General features: G+C 45.7%; 1 protein-coding gene across 4 annotated transcripts in view; it reads right to left on the reverse strand.

The window, feature by feature from the left end:
* Positions 1-17,127, reverse strand: part of lrrc56 (leucine rich repeat containing 56) — a 259,560-nt gene that overhangs the window by 149,386 nt on the left and 93,047 nt on the right. For all 4 annotated transcript variants that reach the window (XM_070898582.1, XM_070898580.1, XM_070898581.1 and 1 more), the window contains 2 exons: positions 15,315-15,411; positions 10,784-10,981 (listed from right to left, as the gene is read on the reverse strand). In XM_070898582.1, coding sequence (XP_070754683.1) covers positions 10,784-10,981; positions 15,315-15,411 — 295 coding nt within the window. The remainder of the gene's footprint in view (positions 1-10,783; positions 10,982-15,314; positions 15,412-17,127) is intronic.

The following is a 17,127-nucleotide window of genomic DNA, read 5'->3' on the forward strand; positions in this document are numbered from 1 at the left end:
GGGCCTGATAGTCTGCATCCCAGAGTACTTAAGGAAGTGGCCCGAGAAATAGTGGATGCATTGGTGATCATTTTCCAACCGTCTATCGACTCTGGATCAGTTCCTATGGACTGGAGGGTAGCTAATGTAACACCATTTTTTAAAAAGGGAGGGAGCGAGAAAACGAGTAATTATAGACCAGTTAACCTGACATCAGTAGTGTGAAAATGTTGGAATCAATTATTAAGGATGAAATAGCAGCGCATCTGGAAAGCAGTGACAGGATCGGTCCCAGTCAGCATGGATTTATGAAAGGGAAATCTTGCTTGACAAATCTTCTGGAATTTTTTGAGGATGTAACTAGTAGAGTTGACAAGGGAGAACAAGTGGATGTGGTGTATTTGGACTTTCAAATGGCTTTTGACAAGGTCCCACACAAGAGATTAGTGTGCAAAATCAAAACACATGGTATTGGGGGTAATGTACTGACGTGGATAGAGAACTGGTTGGCAGGAAGAAAGCAGAGAGTCGGGATAAACGGGTCCTTTTCAGAATGGCACACAGTGACTAGTGGAGTGCTGCAGGGCTCAGTGCTGGGATCCCAGCTCTTTACAATATACATTAATGATTTAGATGAAGGAATTGAGTGTAATATCTCCAAGTTTTCAGATGACACTAAACTGGGTGACGGTGTGAGCTGTGAGGAGGACGCTAAGAGGCTGCAGGGTGACTTGGACAGGTTAGGTGAGTGGGAAAATGCATGGCAGATGCAGTATAATGTGGATAAATGTGGTTATCCACTTTGGGGGCAAAAACACGAAGACAGAATATTATCTGAATGGCGGCAGATTAGGAAAAGGGGAGGTGCAACGAGACCTGGGTGTCATGGTTCATCAGTCATTGAAAGTTGGCATGCAGGTACAGCAGGCGGTAAAGGCGGCAAATAGCATGTTAGCCTTCATAGCTAGGGGATTTGAGTATAGAAGCAGGGAGGGCTAACTTTGCTAAGTTGAGAACTGATTTGGCCACAGTGGACTGGAAACAGCTACTTGAAGGTAAATCAGTGTCGGAACAGTGGGAGGTATTCAAGGAGGAGATCCGGATGGCTCAGGCCAAACATGTGCCCTTAAAGAAAAAGGTTGGGAATAACAATTTTAGAGCCCCCCTGGATGTCTAGAGACTTACAGGGGAGGATAAAGAAAAAAAAGGGAAGCTTATGTCATATACCGACGGCTAAATACTGTAGAATCTCTGGAGGAATATAGAAAGTTCAGAGGTGAAATTAAAAAGCATATTCAGATGCTGAGAGAGAGCATGAAAAATTCTTGGCAAGTAAAATCAAGGAAAACACAAAGATGTTCTATAAATATATTAAGAGCAAGAGGATAACTAAAGAAAGGATAGGGCCTATTAGAGAGCATGAGGGTAATCTGTATGTGGAGGCGGAAGATGTCGATATGGTTCTTAAAGAATACTTTGCGTCTGTTTTCACAAAGTAAAGGGACAATGCAGATACTGCTATCGAGGAGGTGTGAGAAAATCTGGATGAAATAAACATAGTGAGAGAGGAGGTATTAAGGCGTTTAACAGCTTTGAAAGTGGATAAGTCCCCAGGCCCGGATGAAATGCATCCCTGGCTGTTGAGCAAAGCAATAGAGGAAATAGCAGAGGCCTTGACCATTATTTTCCAGTCCTCTTTGGATTCAGGCAGGATGCCGGAGGACTGCTAATGTGGTACACTTGTTTAAGAAGGGAGAAAGGGATAGGCTGAGTAATTACAGGCCTGTCAGCCTAACCTTGGTGATGGGAAAATTATTGGGAAAAAAATCCTGAAGTACAGGATAAATCTACATTTAGAAAGGCAAGGATTAATCAGGGACAGTCAGCACGGATTTGTTAAGGGAAGATCATGTTTGACTAACCTGATTTAATTTTTCGAGGAGGTAACCAGGAGGGTCGATGAGGGTAGTGCATTCGATGTAGTGTATATAGACTTTAGCAAAGCTTTTGATAAGGTCCCACATGGCAGACTGGTCATGAAGGCCAGGGCAAAGTGGCAAGTAGGATCCAAAATTGGCTTAGAGGTAGGAAGCAAAGGGTAGTGGTTTTGTGACTGAAAGGATGTTACAGTGGGGTTCCGCAGGGCTCAGTACTGTCTCCCTTGCTTTTTGTGGTATATATCAATGATCTAGATTTGATGGTATGAGACGTGAATTGGCTAGGATAGACTGGCGAATGATTATAAAGGGTTGACGGTGGATAGGAAATGGCAGACATTTAAAGATCACATGGATGAACTTCAACAATTATACATTCCTGTCTGGAGTAAAAATAAAACGGGGAAGGTGGCTCAACCGTGGCTAACAAGGGAAATTAAGGAAAGTGTTAGATCCAAGGAAGAGGCATATAAATTGGCCAGAAAAAGCAGCAAACCTGAGGACTGGGAGAAATTTAGAATTCAGCAGAGAAGGACAAAGGGTTGAAACAGGATGGGGAAAATAGAGTATGAGAGGAAGCTTGCTGGGAACATAAAAATTGACTGCAAAAGCTTCTATAGATATGTGAAGAGAAAAAGATTAGTGAAGACAAACGTAGGTCCCTTGCAGTCAGTTTCAGGTGCATTTATAATGGGGAACAAAAAAATGGCAGACCAGTTGAACAAATACTTTGGTTCTGTCTTCACGAAGACTCAAATAACCTTCCGGAAATACTAGGGGACGGAGGGTCTAGTGAGAAGGAGAAACTGAAGGAAATCCTTATTGTTGTGCATCTGTAAAGCATGCACTCCCATGTTCTGCTACCAGGGAGCGCATCCCCTTAAGTCCCAAGGGATCCCAGCACGAGTATACGAATCCAACGCAAAGATGCTGCAAACTGTGGGCATCCTGCAGAAGTTCTCGGAGGGTGAGGACTGGGAAGCCTATGTCGAATGGCTAGACCAGTACTGTGTAGCCAACGAGCTGGACGGAGAAGGAAGCACTGCAAAAAGGAGAGCGGTCCTCCTCATGGTCTGCGGGGCACCGACCTACAGCCTCATGAAGAATCTTCTGACTCCGGTGAAACCCACAGCTAAGTCGTATGAGGAGCTGTGTACACTGGTTCGGGAGCATCTTAACCCAAGGGAGAGTGTGCTGATAGCGAGGTATCGGTTCTACACGTACCAGCGATCTGAAGGTCAGGAAGTGGTGAGCTACGTCGCCGAGCTAAGGCGACTTGCAGGACAATGTGAGTTGGATGGCTACCTGGATGCTCAGAGACTTTTTTGTACTGGGCTTTGGCCACGAGACCATCCTACGAAAACTTTTGACTGTAGAGACACCGACCCTCAGTAAGGCCATTGCGATAGCATGGGCGGTTATGTCCACCAGTGATAACACCAAACAAATCTCTCAGCACACAAGTGCTAGCAATATTCATAAATTGGAACTGTGTTTGCGAGCAGAAATGTAGAGAGCAGAAACCACGTGTCTGCAACTGCCAGCAGGCCTCAGGTGAACCAGATGACTGAGTCCCCAACAAAGGATGAATGCAAGGCAATTTACACTTTGTTGGCATTGTGGGGCTTCCATTCCTCCTATTCATGCCGCTTCAAGGGGTATGTTTGCAAGAGCTGTGGAACAATGGCGCACCTCCAACGAGCTTGCAGGCGAGCTGCAAGCTCTGCAAAACACCACGTGGCAGAGGAAGATCGGTCCATGGTGGATCAAAGCAATTTCGAGCCTCAGAGAGAGAAGGCAGATGCTGAAGTACACGGGGTGCACACTTTTTCGATGAATGTCCACCTATAATGCTAAATGTAAAATTGAATGGCTTCCCCATAGCCATGGAACTGGACACTGGCACAAGCCAATCCATCATGACTAAAAAGATGTTTGAGAGACTGTGGTGCAACAAGGCACTCAGACCAGCCCTGAGCCCCATCCACATGAAACTGAGAACATACACCAAAGAGCTCATCACTATCCTGGGCAGCGCCATGGACAAGGTCACCTACGAGGTGCACGAACTGCCACTCTGGATTGTCCCAGGCGATGGTCCCACACTGCTTGGAAGGAGCTGGCTGGGCAAAATCTGTTGGAACTGGGATGACATCCGAGCACTATCACATGTCGATGAGGACTCATGTACCCAGGTTCTGAACAAATTTCCTTCCCTTTTTGAGCCAGGCATTGGAAACTTTTCCGGGGCAAAGGTGCGGTTCCACTTGGTCCCAGAGCACGACCCATTCACCACAAGGCGCGAGCGGTACCTCACATGATGAGGGAGAGAGTGGAAATCGAGCTGGACAGGCTGAAATGTGAGAGCATCATCTCCCCAGTGGAATTCTGCGAGTGGGCCAGCCCGAATGTTCCAGTACTCAAAAGTGATGGCACGGTCAGGATTTGCGGCGATTATAAAGTAACTATTAATCGTTTCTAGCTACAGGCTCAATACCCGCTACCTAAGGCAAATGACCTATTTGTGACGCTGGCAGGAGGCAAGACATTCACCAAGCTCGACCTGACTTCGGCCTACATGACGCAGGAGCTGGAGGAGTCTTCGAAGGGCCTCACCTGCATCAACACGCACAAGATTTGTTCATCTACAACACATGCTCGTTTGGAATTCGGTCGGCTGCAGCGATCTTCCAGAGAAATATGGAGAGCCTACTCAAGTCGGTACCACGTGGTTTTTCAGGACAACATATTGGTCACGGATCGGGACACCGTCGATCACCTACAAAACCTGGAGGAGGTCCTCCAGCGACTGGATCGCGTAGGGCTGCAGCTGAAGACGTCAAAATGCGTCTTCATGGCAACAGAAGTGGAGTTTTTGGGGAGAAAGATCGCGGCCCACAGACGTCAAGACAGAGGCTATCAGGAACACGCCCAGACCACAGAACGTCACGGAGCTGCGGTCGTTCCTGGGACTCAACTATTTTGTGAACTTCCTACCGGGGTTAAGCACCCTCTTAGAGCCCTGACATGTGTTATTGCATAAAGGTGAGAACTGGGTATGGGGGAAAAAAACAAATAATTGCTTTTGAGAAAGCCAGAAACATTTTATGCTCCAAAAAGCTGCTTGTATTGAATAACCCGTGTAAAAGTCTTGTGCTAGCATGTGATGCGTCGTCGTACGGAATCGGGTGTGTATTACAAAAAGCTAACGTTGCGGGGAAGTTGCAACCTGTCGCCTATGCCTCCAAGAACTTGTCTAAGGCCGAGAGGGCCGAAAGCATGATTGAGAAAGGGGCATTAGCGTGTGTGTTCGGGATAAAGAAAATGCATCAGTACCTGTTTGGCCTCAAATTTGAGCTGGAAACCAATCACAAGCCCCTCATATCCCTGTTCGCTGAAAACAAGGGGATAAACACTAATGCCTCAGCCCACATACAAAGGTGGGCACTATAACTATACCATCCACCACAGGCCAGGCACCGAGAATTGTGCGGATGCTCTCAGTCGGCTACCACTGCCCACCACGGGGGTGGAAATGGCGCAGCCTGCAAACTTGTTGATGGTGGCACAGCCCGCAGACTTGTTGATGATCATGGAAGCATTTGAAAATGATAAATCACCTGTCACGGCCCACCAGATTAGGACGTGGATCAGCCAATCATCCTCTGCTGTCCCTCGTAAAAAACTGTGTACTGCATGGGAGCTGGGCCAGCATCCCCGTTGAAATGCAACAGCTAATCAAGCCGTTCCAACGGCGAAAGGACGAGATGTCCATTCAGGCAGACTGCCTGTTGTGGGGTAACCACGTAGTACTACCAACAAAGGGCAGGGAGATGTTCATCTCGGATCTCCACAGCACACACCCGGGTATAGTAATGATGAAAGCGATAGCCAGATCCCACGAGTGGTGGCCCGGTATCGACTCTGACTTAGAGTCCTGTGTATGGCAGTGCAGCGTGTGTGCTCAGTTGAGCAACGCGCCCAGAGTGGCACCACTAAGTTTGTGATCCTGGCCCTCCTGGTGGTGGTGGATGCTTTTTCAAAATGGATTGAATGTGAAATAATGTTGGGAAGCACCGCCACCATTGAAAGCCTGAGGGCCATGTTTGCCACCCACGACCTGCCTAACATACTGGTCAGTGACAACGGGCCACGTTTCACCAGTGCCGAATTAAAAAAATTCATGACCCGCAATGGGATTAAACATGTCACCTTGGCCCCGTTTAAACCAGCCTCCAATTGGCAGGCAGAGCGGGCAGTACAAACCATCAAACAGAGCCTTAAACGAGTCACAGAAGGCTCACTCCTGTCCCGAATACTGCTCAGCTACCGCACGACAACCCACTCGCTCACCAGGGTGCCCCCAGCTGAGCTACTCATGAAAAGGACACTTAAAACCAGACTCTCGCTGGTTCACCCCAACCTGCATGATCAGGTAGAGAGCAGGCGGCAGCAACAAAATGTAAACGATGGTCGCGCCACTGTGTCACGGGAAATTGATCTGAATGACCCTGTGTATGTGCTAAACTATGGACAGGGTCCCAAGTGGATCGCGGGCACGGTGATAGCTAAAGAAGGGAGTAGGGTGTTTGTAGTCAAACTAGACAACTGACAAATTTGCAGAAAACACCTGGACCAAACGAGGCTGCAGTTCACAGACTGCCCTGAACAACCCACAACAAACGCCCAAAGGATCAATGACACCATGCCAGACCAGAAAATTGAACGCATCACGCCCAACAGCCCAGCAAGACCACGTTCACCCAGCAGCCCTCCAGGGCCAACAACACGCCAGCCCAGCAAGGGCACAGCCAACACACCAGAACAGACATTTGTACCGAGGCGGTCCACCAGGGAAAGAAAGGCTCCCAACCATCTCACCTTGTAAATAGTTTTCACTTTGACTTTGAGGGGGAGTGATATTGTGTATCTGTGAAGCATGCACTCCCATGTTCCGCCACCAGGGAGCGCATCCCCTGAAGTCCCAAGGGATCCCAGCATCCCTTGGGAGCACTGTATATAAGCCGGCCCCTAAGGCCTGTTCCTCACTCTGGAGTGTCTTAATAAAGACTGAGGTCACTGTTACTTTAACCTCCCTGTGTACAGTCTCATCTGTGTTAGGAACACAATACGTATTAGGCGTGAAATTGTGTTAGAGAAATTGATGGGATCGAAGGCCGATAAATCCCCGGGCCTGATGGTCTGCAGCCCAGCATACTTAAGGAAGTGGCCCTAGAAATAGTGGATGCATTGGTAATCATTTTCCAACAGTCTATCGACTCTGGATCAGTTCCTCTGGACTGGAGGGTAGCTAATGTAATACCACTTTTTAAAAAAGGAGGGAGAGAGAAAACGGGTAATTATAGACCAGTTAAACCTGACATCAGTAGTGGGGAAAATGTTGGAATCAATTATTAAAGATGAAATAGCAGCGCATTTGGAAAGCAGTGACAGGATCGGTCCAAGTCAGCATGAATTTATGAAAGGGAAATCTTGCTTGACAAACCTTTTAAAATGTTTTGAGGATATAACCAGTAGATTGGACAAGGGAGAACCAGTGGATGTGGTGTATTTGGACTTTCAAAAAACTTTTGACAAGGTCCCACACAAGAGATTGGTGTGCAAAATTAAAGCACATGGTATTGGGGATAATGTACTGACGTGGATAGAGAATTGGTTGGCAGACAGGAAGCAGAGAGTCGGGATAAACGGGTCCTTTTCAGAATGGCAGGCAGTGACTAGTGGGATGCCGCAGGGCTCAGTGCTGGGACCCCAGCTACTTACAATATACATTAATAATTTAGATGAAGGAATTGAGTGTACTATCTCCAAGTTTGCGGATGACACTAAGCTGGGTGGCGATGTGAGCTGTGAGGAGTACGCTAAGAGGCTGCAGGGTGACTTGGACAGGTTAGGTGAGTGGGCAAATGCATGGCAGATGCAGTATAATGTGGATAAATGTGAGGTTATCCATTTTGATGGCAAAAACACGAAGGCAGAATATTATCCGAATGGCGGCAGATTAGGAAAAGGGGAGGTGCAACGGACCTGGGTGTCATGGTTCATCAGTCATTGAAAGTTGGCATGCAGGTACAACAGGTGCTGAAGAAGGCAAATGGTATGTTGGCCTTCATAGCTAGGGGATTTGAGTATAGGAGCAGGGAGGTCTTACTGCAGTTGTGCAGGGCCTTGGTGAGACCTCACCTGGAATATTGTGTTCAGCTTTGGTCTCCTAATCTGAGGAAGGACGTTCTTGCTATTGAGGGAGTGCAGCGAAGGTTCACCAGACTGGTCCCGGGATGGCAGGACTGACATATGAGGAGAGACTGGATCGACTGGGCCTGTATTCACTGGAGTTTAGAAGGATGAGAGGGAATCTCATAGAAACATATAAAATTCTGACAGGACTGGACAGGTTAGATGCTGGAAGAATGTTCCCGATGTTGGGGAAGTCCAGAACCAGGGGACACAGTCTGAGGATAAGGCTAAGCCATTTAGAACTGAGATGAGGAGAAACTTCTTCACTCAGAGAGTTATTAACCAGTGGAATTCCCTACCGCAGAGTTGTTGATGCCAGTTCACTGGATATATTCAAGAGGGAGTTAGATATGGACCTTACGGCTAAAGGGATCAAGGGGTATGGAGAGAAAGCAGGAAAGGGGTACTGAGGTGAATGATCAGCCATGATCTTATTGAATGGTGGTGCAGGCTCGAAGGGCCAAATGGCCTACTTCTGCACCTATTTTCTATGTTTCTATGAATATAGGGGGTATGATTAAGAAGTTTGCAGATTACATTAAAACTGGTTGATAATGAAGAGGAAAGTCATGGACTGCAGGAGGATATCAATCTACTGGTCAGATGGGCAGAACAGTGGCAAATGGAATTTAATTCGGAGAAGTGAGGTGTAATGCGCTTGGGGAGGGCTAATAAGGAAAGGGTATACACATTTAGCGGTATTCCACTTAGAAATGCAGATGAACAGAGGGACCTTGGAGTGCTTGTCCACAGATCCCTGAAAGTAGGCGGCCAGGTGGATAAGGTGGTTAAAAAGGCATACTTGCCTTTATTGGCCGAGGCATAGAATACAAGAGCAGGGAGGTTATGCTTAAATTGTATAATACGCTGGTTAGGCCACAGCTGGAATACTGTGTGCAGTTCCGGTCGCCATATTATAGGAAGAACATCATTGCACTGGAGAGGGTGCAGAGAAGATTTACTAGGATGTTGCCTGGAATGGAAAATCTTAGCTATGAGGACAGATTGGATAGGTTGGCTTTGTTCTCCTTGGAACAGAGGAGGCTGAGGGGGAGACCTCATTGAGGTGTATAAAATTTGGGGAGGCCTGGATATAGTGGATAGCAAGGGCCTATTTCCCTTGGTGGAGGGGTCAATTACGAGGTGGCATAGGATTAAGGTGGTTGGTGGAAGGTTTAGAGGGGATTAGAAAAAGGGGAGGTACATCGAGACCTGGGTGTCATGGTACATCAGTCATTGAAGGTAGGCATGCAGGTACAGCAGGCAGTAAAGAAAGCAAATGGCATGCTGGCCTTCATAGCGAGGGGATTTGAGTATAGGAGCAGGGAGATCTTGCTGCAGTTGTACAGGGCCTTGGTGACTCCTCACCTTGAGTATTGTGTGCAGTTTTGATCTCCTAATCTGAGGAAAGACGTGCTTGCTATTGAGGGAGTGCAGCGAAGATTCACCAGACTGATTCCTGTGAAGGCAGGATAGACACATGAAGAAAGACTGGATTGGCTAGGCTTATACTCACTGGAATTTAGAAGAATGAGAGGGCATCTGATAGAAACGTATAAAATTCTGACGGGACTGGACAGGTTAGATGCAGGAAGAATGTTCCCGATGTTGGGGAAGTCCAGAACCAGGGGACACAGTCTAAGGATAATGGGTAAGCCATATAGGACCGAGATGAGGAGAAACTTTTTCACCCAGAGAGTTGTGAACCTGTGGAATTCTCTGTCACAGAAAGTTGTTGAGTCCAGTTTGTTGGACATATTCAAAAGGGAGTTGGTTGTGGCCCTTAAGGCTAAAGGGATCAGGGGGTATGGAGAGAAGGCTGGGGTGGGGTACTGAGGTTGAATGATCAGCCATGATCATGTTGAATGTCGGTGCAGGCTCAAAGGGCCGAATGGCCTGCTCCTGCACCTATTTTTTATGTTTCTATGATTTGAGGGGAAATTTCTTCACACAGAGGGTTGTGGGGGTCTGGAACTCACTGCCTGGAAGGGCAGAAACCCTCACCACATTTAAAAGTGCTTGGATGGGCACTTGAAGTGCCGTAACCTGCAGTGTTACGGACCTAGAGCTAGTAAGTGGGATTAGACTGAATAGCCTCTTATTGGCTGGCGCAAATATGATGGTAAGTACTGCAGGGAATCGAATACGGCCAGGGTGATCTCCTGGACCAGTTTCGATCGCCTGGATGGGTTGGAGAGGAATTTTCCCAGATTCTTTTCCCCTAATTGGTCTGGGTTTTTATCTGTTTTTTTGCCTTTCCCAGGAGATCGCATGGCTCCGTGTGGAGTGGAGTGTAAAATGTTGCGATGCATGGGGGTGTGGGGTCAGACTGGTTGGGTCGGATGCTCTTTACCTGTCCGCGATTGTACATTGTTCATAGGTTTATACGTAACCTGCAGGGCTGCTGAGTGAGGGCCACGTGGCTCTTTGTCAGCCGGCACAGACACGATGGGCCGAAATGGCCTCCTTCTGCGCTGTAAATTTCTATGTTTCTATTCGCGGTGATGTCAAGCTATGAGCTGGTTTAAAAGGATATTTTTGTTGGTCTTTTGTAAATAATGCTAAACCATGATAGCACACACGGTAAAACATGAATTTACTCTTTTTACCTCCGGTGTCCCTGGGTTTTGTTGCAAGCAAAAAGGGTTCCCCTCCAGTGAGAGTGTGTTCAGCTTGCTGCACAGAGCTACATAGTGGATCTGCACAATATCAGCAATGTTGTTCCCTTCCAGGTCTAGCACTTCCAGGTGTTCCAGCATGCTCACTGGGCTGACATCTGAGATGCTGTTATACGCCAAATACAGTTCCTGCAGCAAAGATATGAAAACGTAACTCACAGGAACAGGAGGAGACCATTCAACCCCTCAAGCCTATTCCTCCATTCAATTAGATCATGGCTGATCTGTTTACCAACTCCACTTACCCACGATGGTTCCATATCTCACCTTTTACCTAACAAAGATCTATCAATCTCAGTTTTGAAATGTTCAATTGATACCCAGCATCCACAGCCTTTTGGGGGTGGGGGGGAAGAGTTTCAGATTTCCACTGCCCTTTGTGTGAAGAAGCTTCCTGACATCACCCCTGAACGACCTGGCTTCTAATTTTAAGGTGATGTCCCCTTGTTCTGGTCTCCCCACACCAGAGGAAATAGTTTCTCTCGATCTACGCATGAAATCATTCAATCATTTTAAACACCTCGAACAGATCACCCCTCAATCTTCTATACTCATGATCTGAAATGCACTGCCTGAAAGGGTGCTGGAAGTAGATTCCAAAGGAAATTGGATAAAAATATGCAGGGCTATGGGGACAAAGCAGGGCGAGTGGGACTAATTGGATCGCTCTTTCAAAGAGCCGGCACAGGCTTGATGGGCCGAATGGCCTCTTATATGCCATATGAGCCCATCATTCTATGAACTCACCTAACTTGTTAAAATAGAACAATATGCAAGATTTTACTTCTCCCCCCTCTCTATTACAGCACTAGTTCAGTAATGGAACCTGTGAAACAGCCCACCTTCTGCAAGATTGCACAAAATAGCAGAGACAAAAAAAACTCAGGGGCCCACAGTAATGTCAGGAAGGAAAACCTCTCAAGAGTGGTGGCTGAATACAGACCGCACACAGTAGAAAAACAAGTGGAAACATTCACACTTGAAAAATTCTCAATCTTTATTAAAATTCAAGGCTAGAGTGAACTGGGTTTAGGATAAGCTCGCAAAACTACTGAATTTTGGTCTCCTGATTCAGGATGTGTCCCAGCACTGTAATCGAGTCACAGCCATTTGCTAAAATCTGCACAATGCACTTGGGAAATTACAATATTCAGTCAGCAACGATTCAGAAATCCCAATTAAAACATATTTCATTATTGGACTCGGGTATTCCAGAATTATTACTATATACATGTATGTAACAGTATTAAAACAGAAAATGCTGGAAATACTCAGCAGGTCAGGTAGCATTTGTGAAGCGAGAAAAACAGAGTTAACATTTCAGGTCAATGATCTTTTGTCAGAACTGATAAATAATCGTTGAGCTGAAAGGTTAACTCTGTTTCTCCCTCCACAGGCGCTGCCTGACCCGCTGAGTATTTCCCGCATAGAATGGTTACAGCATAGAAGGCGGCCATTCGGCCTGTTGAGCCCGTGACGGCTCCCTGCAAGAGCACCTCAGCTAGTTCCACTCCCCCGCCCTTTCCCCTCAGCCCTATAAAAAAATTCATTTAGGTACTTATCCAATTCCTTTTTGAAAGCCACGATTGATTCTGCCTCCACCACCCTTTCAGGCAGCACATTCCAGATCCTAACCACTTGCTGCGTAAAAAAGTCTTTCTTCATGTCGCCTTTGGTTCTTCTGCCAATCACCTTAAATCTGTGTCTTCTGGTTCTCGACGATTCCACCAATGGGAACAGTTTCTCTCTATCTACTCTGTCTAGACCATCATGATCTTGAACATCTCTATCAAATCTCCTCTCAACCTTCTCTGCTCCAAGGAGAACAACCCAAGTTTTTCCAGTCTATCAACATAATTGAAGTCCCTCATCCCTGGAACCATTCTTGTAAATCTTTTCTGCACCCCAAGGCCTTCACATCCTTCCTAAAGTGTGGTGCCCAGAATTGGACACAATACTCCAGTTGAGGTCAGACCACTGTTTTATAAAGGTTCATCACAACTTCCTTGCTTTTGTACTCTATGCCTCTATTTATGAAGCCCAGGATCCCGTATGCTTCTTAACTGCTTTCTTAACCTGTCATGCCACCTTCAATGATTTGTGCATATATACCCCCAGGCCTCTCTGTTCCCACATCCCCTTTAGAATGGTACCCTTTTGTTTATATTGCCTCTTCTCATTCTTCCTACCAAAGTGATCACTCCGCACTTTTCCGTGTTAAATTTCATCCGCCCATTCCACCAGCCTGTCTATGTCCTCTTGAAGTCTATCACTCTCCTTCTCACTGTTCACTATACTTCCAAGTTTTGTGTCATCTGCAAATTTTGAAATTGTGCCCTGTACACCCATGTCCAACTCATTAATATATATCAAGAAAAGCAGTGGTCCCAGTGCCGACCCCTGGGGAACACCCCGGTATACCTTCCTCCAGTTCAAAAAACAACTGTTCACCACTATCCTCTGTTTCCTATCACTTAGCCAATTTCGTATCCATACTGCCACTGTCCCTTTTATTCCATGGGCTTCAGCTTTGCTGGCAAGTCTATTATGTGGCACTTTGTCGAACGCCTTTTTGAAATCCATGTAGACTACGTCAACCACATTGCCCTCATCAACCCTCTCTGTTACCTGAACAGAAAACTCAATCAAGTTAGTTAAACACGATTTGCCTTTAACGAATCCGTGATGGCTGTCCTTAATTAATCCATATTTGTCCAAGAAACTGCTAATTTTGTCCCAGATTATCGTTTCTAAAAACTTCCCAACTACCGGGGTTAAAATGACTGCCCTGTAATTGCTGGGTTTATCCTTACACACCATGTAGAAGCATTTTCTGCTTTTATTTCAGATATCCAGCATCCACAGTATTTTACTGCTGTTTTGGTGTGTATTCCTGTTGCTGTTGTCCAAGTATGACAATTGAATCTGCGCCAGTTTTGATCTCTCACCGCCCCCCACCCCCCCACACACACACTATACTTTTATCACAAAGACATTGAAAATTCACAAAAATATATCGCAAACTTAGAAATCGCAAACATAGGCAGGCTAGCGAAATGAGCCAACAAGTGCCAGATGAAATTTAATGCAGAAAAGTGTGAAGTGATGCATTTTGGCAGTAAGAATGAGGAGAGGAAATATAAACTAAATGGTACAATCCTAAAGGCGGTGCACGAAGAGAGACACCTGGGGGTATATGTGCATAAATCATTGAAGATGGCATAGCAGGTTGAGAAAGCAGTCAAAAAAACTTACAGGATCTTGGGCTTCATGAATAGAGGCATAGAGTACAAAAGTGTAGAAATTATGATGAACCTGTATAAAACACTGGTTCAGCCCCAACTAGAGTATAGTGTACAATTCTGGGCATCGCACTTTAGGAAGGATGTGAAGGCCTTAGAGAGGGTGCAGAAAAGATTTATGAGAATGATTCCAGGATGAGGGACTTCATTTACGTGGATAGACTGGAGAAGCTGGGGTTGTTCTCCTTTGTCCAGAGAAGGTCGAGAGGAGATTTGATAGAGGTGTTCAAAATCATGAGGGGTCTGGACAGAGTAGATCGAGAGAAACTGTTCCCATTGGCAGAAGGGTCGAGAACCAGTGGACACAGATTTAAGGTGACTGACAAAATAACCAAAGGCGAAGTAAGAAAAAACTTGTTTACGCAACGAGTGGTTAGGATTTGGAATGCACTGCCTGAGAGGGTGGTGGAGGCAGACTCAATTTTATCTTTCAAAAGAGAGTTGGACAAGTACCTGAAGGAAGAAAATTTACAGCGCAATAGGGAGAGCGGGGCAGTGGGAATAGTTTGGGATTGATACAGGGCTATGGGGAGAGAGCGGAGTAGTGGGAATAGTTTAGGGATTGATACAGGGCTATAGAGAGAGTGGGACAGTGGGATTAGTTTGGGATTGATACAACGTTATGGGGAGAGTGGGGCAGTGGGATTAGTTTGGGATTGTTGTAGCAAAGGGCTGGCAAGACACAATGGAATAATTGGCCCCCTTCTGTGCTGTAAACAAATCTAAATTCAATAATCCTGAATCCTATTTGCTTTCAGGAACTTGTCCAGTCCCACTATGGCTTGGGTGTTGCAGGACTGGTTGGTGCTCCCAAATTAAGCACGGTGAGCTGCTGCATAATCCTAATTACGCCTATCAAGATGGACTGCAGCGGTTCAAGACGGCGGCTCACCACCACCTTCTCAAGATCAATTAGGGATGGGCAATAAATGCTGGCCTTGCCAGCGACGTCCACACCCCATGAACTATTTTTTTAATTACCCCCCTGCTTTATCTTTTCATGAAGTAATAGTCCCAGGGTAGCCTCAATGCTGTATGCCCTTGGTTCCTTTGAATCACAATAGATTTAAATAATTTGTCGAGCTGACTAGTCTTAACCTCATAACGTCATGTGGCACCACATAAGAACAGTCTTAAGAATGACTTCACTGATCAGTCACCTTTAAAGAAGAGAAAGAAGGAATGCCATCCAAGTCGGTCAGTCCACAGCGAGCCATCCACAGCACCTGGAGGTTTGTTAATGATGTCCCAAGGTCTCTGGATATTAGAGAAAATGGAAAATCAATTATTTCTATTTGGCTATTTCTAAGCCATTGGAATTAAAATATTATTTTGATAACTTGCAGCAAAAAACTTTCAACATTTCATTCTGGAGGAGTCATTACTGGAAACAATCCAGGAGAGTCCATCCCAAAGAATTCCCATTGCCTTACTTAGGGCCAATAAAGAACAATCAAATTTATATAGCGCCTTTTACACCTTCAGGACTTCCCAAAGTGCTTCACAGCCAATACATTACTTCTTAAGCGTAGACAACTAAAATAACAACGACTTTCATTTACATGACTTCTTTAACAGAAGGAAGACATACTGAGGCGATTCACAGCTGGAGGGGAGAAATTCAGAGAGAGATACAAAAGCTTGAGAAGGTTTTAATAGAGGCAGAAAAAGAGATAGAGAGTTCCAAAAGAATTATTGCTGTTGTGTCGGTAAACAGGTCAGCCAACTTACACACAGCAAGGTCCCACAAACAACAAATGGGATAAATGGTCAGGTTTTGGTGGTGTTGTCAGGGATAAATGCTGGTCAGGACACCAGCAGAACTCCCTGCACTTCAAATAGTCTCATGGGATTGTTCAACTCCACCTCAACAAGCAGATGGAGGCTTCAGTTTAATATCACAACCGAAACAGCACCTCCGACAATTCAACACTCCCTCAGTACTGCACTGAAGTGCCTTTGTAAATTTTGTGCTCAAGTCTCTGGAGTGGGGCTTAAATCTATAACCGCTTGAAATTAATAGCTCATCTCACAGGGATGCTGATGTACAGTAGGACGGCAATAATAAATCTAGCTGAGCCCAGCAGGACTATTGAAACCTAGCAGAAATTTAATGACTCGAGTGCAGTGGTGCCAGCACTCACCATTTCACTAGTGATTTATAGATTTCGCACTATTGTTTTGATGTGCACAATTCAGCAGGATAGCCAGGAGAAAGCAAAAAATAATTATCTTGCTCTCTTCCGCCCTCTGGATGAGACTGGGGAATTAATAATGGGAACAGGGAAATGGCAGAGACTTTGAACAAATATTTTGTATCGGTCTTCACGGTAGAAGGTACTTAAAACATCCCAATAGTGGATAATCAAGGGGCTATCAGGAGGGAGGAACTTAATACCATCACTATCACTAAAGAAGTAGTACTCGGTAAAATAATGGGATTAAGGCGGACAAGTCCCCAGGACCTGATGGCTTACATCCTAGGGTCTTAAATGGCAAAACAGGCTTGAGGGGCCAAATAAGCTTACTCCTGCTCCTATTTCTTATGTTCTCCCAATCCCACAACCGTGCGCATAAGGAGACGATGGAAAATCAATTCATCAATGCTGAAAACACTTTAAATGTCTTTGGACAATTCCCACAAAGCATGGGAGAAAGGAATCAAGCAAAAACCCAATGCATGTTGCACAATGTCACTGCAGCGAGACGCACTCAGAAATAACAAGGCTGCAACACACTCAAGGTACTCAAATGATGCCATAGCAGAGAACCAAGAGTCTAGCGAGAATGAGGGACTGAAAAAATTAGTTTTAGTAAAAAAAATAGTACTGGAGAAATTAATGGGGCTGAAAGCCGATAAATCCCCTGGACCTGATGGCCTACATCCTAGGGTTTTGAAACAGGTGGCTATAGAGATAGTGGATTCATTGGTTGTCATCTTCCAAAATTCCATCGATTCTAGAATGGTTCCCG

This window comes from Pristiophorus japonicus, chromosome 14 (assembly GCF_044704955.1).
Source record: "Pristiophorus japonicus isolate sPriJap1 chromosome 14, sPriJap1.hap1, whole genome shotgun sequence".
In the NCBI taxonomy this organism is placed as follows: Eukaryota; Metazoa; Chordata; class Chondrichthyes; family Pristiophoridae; genus Pristiophorus; species Pristiophorus japonicus.